The sequence below is a fragment of the Nematolebias whitei genome, chromosome 21, assembly GCF_014905685.2.
Source record: "Nematolebias whitei isolate Nwh7 chromosome 21, NemWhi1, whole genome shotgun sequence".
NCBI lineage: Eukaryota > Metazoa > Chordata > Actinopteri > Cyprinodontiformes > Rivulidae > Nematolebias > Nematolebias whitei.
The window spans coordinates 20,634,625-20,641,037 of NC_056518.1; the positions used below are offsets into that span (position 1 = coordinate 20,634,625).

The 6,413-nt window shown below is 36.9% G+C and overlaps 1 protein-coding gene across 1 annotated transcript in view; it reads left to right on the top strand.

Annotated features, from left to right (window-relative positions):
• si:ch211-195o20.7 (cytospin-A) overlaps positions 1 to 2,870 on the top strand; it is a 16,300-nt gene extending 13,430 nt beyond the window's left edge. Inside the window, exons 7-11 of the mRNA XM_037695381.1 lie at positions 1,973 to 2,033; positions 2,167 to 2,263; positions 2,383 to 2,499; positions 2,579 to 2,638; positions 2,723 to 2,870. Coding sequence (XP_037551309.1) covers positions 1,973 to 2,033; positions 2,167 to 2,263; positions 2,383 to 2,499; positions 2,579 to 2,638; positions 2,723 to 2,812 — 425 coding nt within the window. The 3' untranslated portion in view covers positions 2,813 to 2,870. The remainder of the gene's footprint in view (positions 1 to 1,972; positions 2,034 to 2,166; positions 2,264 to 2,382; positions 2,500 to 2,578; positions 2,639 to 2,722) is intronic.
• The last annotated feature ends 3,543 nt before the right edge of the window (positions 2,871 to 6,413 follow it).

A 6,413-nucleotide genomic window follows, 5' to 3' on the forward strand; every position in this document is an offset into this window, starting at 1 on the left:
ATATATATATACATACATACATACATATACATACATACATACATACATATATACAGACACACACATACTAAAATAAACTACTACCTACTACTTGCACTAATATCCCTTCTTCGCAGTTTTTCCACTTATCGCTGGTCTTCAGGGTACAGATCCCCCCGTGATAAACGAGGGACTACTGTAAATAAAGCCACATCCTACCTGAACATATTCTGTATTAAAAATAAACCATCTACCACTGGAAAACTGCTGTGGTAATTAATAATACATTCATATAAATAAAGTTCATTTTAGCTCTGTTTAGTTATATTCTGATTGTATCCTCTTCAACATTTCTGTTGGCCTACTCAACACTCACTTACTGTGTTTTGGCCTTTTTGCTAATCTATTACCAACCAGAACTACACCTCTGCTGATCAAACTTGTGGACTTGTTTGACGTTTATTTCAGTACTTGGAAACAAACATTGAATTTGAAGGTTGAAATGTTTTTTTTGTGTAGCTGGAACAACACATTTTATCTAATCCAGTTTGTTTTGCTGGACAAAAATAAATCGATGCTGCTTTTGAACATGCTGAGGTCAGCATGTCTTACCTTCTGCACCAAGTATTTGTTGTGTAGACTTGAAAGATAAAATAATCAATAGAACAGTTTTCGACTTGGTGGTTAATTTTCTTCTCATATGTTTTGAAGAATGACTAGTAAAGACCATTAAGAGTTAAAACTGTTTTCTAATCCTATACGATTATCTTTGGGTTGTAGGTAAATTAGAGATTTTACGTTAGTTTTATAAATCATGTCGGGTTTGTAGAAACACCGATCAGTATTATCTGAATTTCTTGACCATTATTCAAAAAGAGGAAAAATACTAATCTATTCAGAAAAAAATAACAAGCATCTCTTTAATTAATGTGTATCACCTGCTGCCTTGCATGCTAAAGTTTATGTAAAGATCTTCTGTTTGAATGTTGATTATGCAACCTTGACACTCAGATGATACAGCATCAAATTTAAGCTGTGAAACCTATTTAATATTAAAGCTGCAGGTTTTATCCCAGGTTACATCAGGATAAGAATCAGGCATAAAACAAGTGCTAAATCCTTGACTTCACTTGCTGTGAAAGCCCTCAGAGAAGGGAGCAGCCGAAAGAGAGATAGAAAAAAAAAAAACAGTGAAATTTACTATTATATTCCTTCTTCTGTTTGCTAATGTTTATAAGCTGCAACGGTCATCTTAAAATACTGGGTTGATTTTTAATATTAACGAGATGTAGATATACCTCCAATGATTACTGTTCAAGAATTTCATGTAAACCTATGTCGTGGAAAAAAAGGAGCTTCCCAGAACAGACCAAGGTGTAGTTCATCAGATTTATTTATAAAGCTTTGGAGAGCAGTCCAACATTCACAGAACATGCAATTACAAGATTACAATGTTATCAGTGCTCTCATCCATATGAAACCTTGACCTGCTCTAGCTCACTGGACTGGCCAAGTTGGTTTTATAAAATAATTTTCCTGTCCATGCCCTCAGTCCCTCCCCCTCCATGTCTGAGCTGTCATCCAAGGGTCCGCTGCAGGCACGAAGGAGTAGATCTGAGTCAAGGACTCTGCTTGAGACACGTCACCATATCATATCAACGCCATCTTATCAATATCAATCAGTTAGTGAGGATATCAAAAACAACCAGTTCTTTCTGTTCCTCACTGACTGGTCACAGTGGGAGTGATTACATGGAACTGTTTATCGTTCACAATCACAGTCAGTAAATAAAACAGGGCATAATGTCTAAATCTCCTTTGATTAAGTAGAAAGATGACGCATGATGAACGCATTTGTCTTAACACCCATCCACTGGTTTATGAGATATTTTGCTAACAGACAGAGGCGTTTACACTGTTGACCATCTTTCATTGCAATTATCAAAATATTAAATACAAGAGAAAACCTCTAATACTGTTACTTGTCTTGCAGGAAATCGTGAAGAGTCTTTAAATAAGTACAACTCAGCTCTCAGTGAGATGCCGTCCACCAAGTAAGTCCTAACAAACATGCTCATCCGTCAAAACTGTTTTATTCCTTGGAACCAATTTGTGTGCAGAAAGCTGCACATCGAGAACTATTTAAAAGTCTCCTACAAAAAGCCTTGGTCTTCATCTTGCCGTCAGGGTGCAGGATGGTTTCAACCTGCTGCTCCGTCGCCATGGAGGCTCGAAGAGGAACTCGCTGCTCCGCTGGTGTCAGAGCCGAACTCAAGGCTACAAGGTAAGACCCAGGAACTAACAGCACCGTTGACCTGGTTGTCTGACACCAAGACAGGAAATGTTACCAGATGAACTCTTCCTACAAGCACCAGACTGAAACAACCTGTCCTCTCGCTGCAGAACATTGACATTACTAACTTCAGCAGCAGCTGGGTGGATGGTCTCGCGTTCAGTGCCGTCTACCACACCTACCTCCCCTCTCACATCCCTTACAGCTCCCTGAATCCAGAGAACAAGGTAGGACGTGTGCACATTCATCGCATCATAGATAGGACTAAGACATTTGCGACGTTTGACTCATCATTATTCTTTGTAGAAGGAGAACCTCAGTCTGGCATTTAAAACCGGAGAGAGTGTGGGGATTTCACCATCTCTGGTAAGATTTATACAATTATAACAAACAAAAACACATTTTTTTTGTTCGTGTTTAAATTCAAAGGTTGAAATATTTGTTTCATAGACGGTAGATGAGATGCTGAGGGTGGGTGGACCTGACTGGCAGAGGGTCCTGAACTATGTGGAGAGCATCTACCGACACTTTGAGATGTGACTGCAGGATATACAGATAAATAATCCCAAAGAAGAACATATAAAAGGACTATAACAGAAAACACATTTTCGTAGTAATAGCTGCATCAGTGCTGTCTCTTGGTGGTAATAAAGGACATTTAAAGCTGCAGCTTGTACCTATGGCATGTTGATAAAGTGAAGATACCTTAAAAATTGGCAAAGCAGCAGTCAAAAGCCTGCATAACTGAGACAAGTTATGTTGTTTCCAATTTCAATGCGACTTAAGAGATAGTAGAATCAAGGTAGTAGTAATAATACAGATCATTTCTTTTAGTCTCAATCTCCTAAAGGTACTGATTGTAAACTCTAAATTAAAACAAATCTAGAGCTATACCAAATGATGCAGATTCATAGTGTTTAGTTTTCCAGATAAATTAATTTTCAATTCTGAAATGCGGGTCCACACGCAATAAAAACAAAGCCAGCTTACTTGTCGCATGCTTGACCTGCGTTCCGGCTGTGTAAGGGAACAAATATGGCCGAAGCAGACGAGTGTGGAATCTCTGAGAAGACCTTTAGGTGGAAATATTCAAATAAATCTGCTGCTAAATGCAAAAGAAAAGAAAAGGAACAAGTAAGGCATTAGTTAATATCTGCATAATTTTCTCTATTTAAATATGTACAAATACTACAAAATGATTGGACTTCTCCATTTTTAAAGGCTCTTCCATGGACACCATTATTGTTGACCTAGTTTCAGTTCATAAATACAACAGTGCAGCCACTGACATTTTGCCTTTTTTAATTTTTATTTAAAGGTCACATTACCCATCAATATTTAAAAAATGTGCAGATTGTGTTTTATTCGTCATTATTTTTTTTACCTGTCTTCATGACATTTCAACGAGTACTTTTTAATATCAAGTTTTTCATTTTTATGAGAAAGATGTTAAGTTGCTCTTAATGTCTCAACACTGGTACTTTGTTCTACATGTTATCAGTAAAATTGTCTTTGTATTTTTATCGTTTACATGTGATGCATTGCAAAATTCCTACACTTTTCTGGACTTATTGCTCCTTGTAGATGTGCACTTTTGTCAACTCTTTGTAAAAGTTACAGTTATGAAGCTGCAGAACTTCAACATTCATTGAAAAAGCTTTATAAATTTAAAACTGCAGTCTAAATAAATAAATAAATAAAACACTAACTGAATTTTAGTTTACCCAAAAACTGTGAAAGGATACAAGGATACCAGCGCCCGATTAGGTGCTGGCTTGAGACGTGCGCCTCAAGAATATCGCAGAACTAAACCAAATACAAGCCTGCACGAGATTACACATCCAACTTCAACTTCATCTCACCTCCTACCTGCTTCCACACTGATGCACAGCTGGTTTTGTTAAAACATGCTTAAAGCCGAGTTTGTTGCCAAAGTTTATTAATGCGTCACGTTCTTGGAGACTCCACTGTAAAAAATGTTCATATGTGTGAAAAGATTTTTCCAAAGCAATAAACTGTTGAACTATTGTTGCAAGTATTGCGTAATCATTTATCCTTCATGTTTAACTGTTGCTACATGTAAGAAAAAAGAGAGAAAACTGATTAATTCCTGATATTCAAAGTGAAGTAGGAACTTGGAGCTCATGTTTGAAGGGCCGAGGCTTGACCACCACCTGCTGCTCAAATAGATGTAACACAAGCATTTACTGTAGCTGTGTCTGATGTTCCACAGCTAAACCTTTTATCACTGCCTACTGCTTTAAACAAAGTACTCTGGATCCATAATTTCCAACTCTTATATTTTTATGCTGCTATTTTTGTCCCCACTGTATTTATATCTGTCAAATTTGTACACTGCACATTTATGACACTCTTTTCCTTGAAATCATTCAGTGTCAATATTTTTCTCCTATTTTTGATATTTTGCATAAATATATTTTGGAGCTCGATTGCTTCCAGAATTGTCTTCTAAGAAAATGAATAAATAAATAATTTGTTGTCATAATATAATTAAAATGTTAAGCCTGTTTACCACATTGATAGTGATTGTGTTGATGTTGTAAGAATTGTTCAGGAATGTCTAAAAATTGCTAAAATCAAGGCTGATTCAAAAAGTTGCATTTGTTTTGAGATAACATGCCATAAAGTTAAAGGCCCAGCATTCCTCGGCAGAATGCACACTTCCCATTAATAGTTAGAATTAAGTTTTTTTAAACCAGATTATTCAGCTAATTAGCTTTCAAATTATAAAATTTTGGCTGATTCTCAGCTACGCCCACACCAAATTTTAGCTTGATATCAGTACATTTGATATGTCACTTTTGTGTTTTTTTAAGATCAGTCAGCTGTGGAAGCCATCTTCAGTTGAACTGACTAGTTCAAAGGTAGCTGTAGCTGTACATCCAGTCCTTAATTCAATTCAATCCAGTTTATTTATATCCCACCAATACACAACAGAAGTCATCTCAGGACACTGAACAGAAACATTCACATACATAACAATTCAATTAGTAACATTATTTATTTAAGGTTTACTACTACTACTATTACTTTACGAGAGTTTCATTAAAATTTATCCAACCAGTTTATGAGATATTTTGCCAACATGGCAGACAAACCAGATGTGGACCATCACATTTTACTTTTTCGTTTGGAACAGTGGGTGGGCATTAGACACACAGCACCAGGGTGGTTCAGATTGTATCTGAGCAAGTGAACTGTTTGTGTCAGCTATGGTGAACATGTATCTTTCTCCGCTCTCTCATGTGGTGTCCCACAGGGTTCCGTGTTAGGGCCTCTTCTCTTCTCTTCTCTTTTTTTTTTCTTCCGCTTGGGTCCACTTTTCAAAAGCACAGAATTTCTTTTCACTTGTATGCAGATGACTGTTGAGTTTTTCCTTAAAGGAGACAAAAACCTATTTCCCTCTGAACCACTACTGAAATGCGTAGCAGACTTAAAGACCTGGATGGCTATAAACCTTTTGCACTTGAATGACAAGAAGACTAAGTTTGTGTTTTGGAGCATCCACTGACACCCCGCACATGCATTCATTGGCTCAATATACTAAGCCAGTGATCACAAATCTGGGATTTAAAGTGGGTAATAATATTAAATTTGATAATCCAATCAGAACAGGTGATAAAGCGTTTTTCAGTTAAGGCAGGTGGCTAAAGTCAAGCCAATTCTAACTAGAAAGCACTTTGAGACAGTAATCTGCTCCATCACTCAGTTGGATTACCGTAACACTCTTTATATAAGGGTCAGTGTTTCCTCTATTGGTCACCTCCAGTGGGTCCAAAATGCCATAGCACATCTTTTAACTGGCACAAAAACAAAAAAACATGACTATATTTCCCCTGTTTTAGTTGCACTGGCTGCCTGTACATTTTAGAATTCATTTTAAAGTTATTTTATTTGTTTTTAAAGCTTTAAATGGTCTTGCCCCACCCCATTCCACTGAGCTGCTACATCCATACATGCCCTCTCATTCTCTCAGGTCAGCAGACCAGCTGACCATCCCCAAAACAAAACAAAAGCTTAGAGAGGATCGTGCTTTTTCTGTTGTTCACACAAAAAAAAGTTAAATCGTGTCATCTGGACAGATTCTTCTTGGAAAAAACATTTTATCTTTCATTCGTAA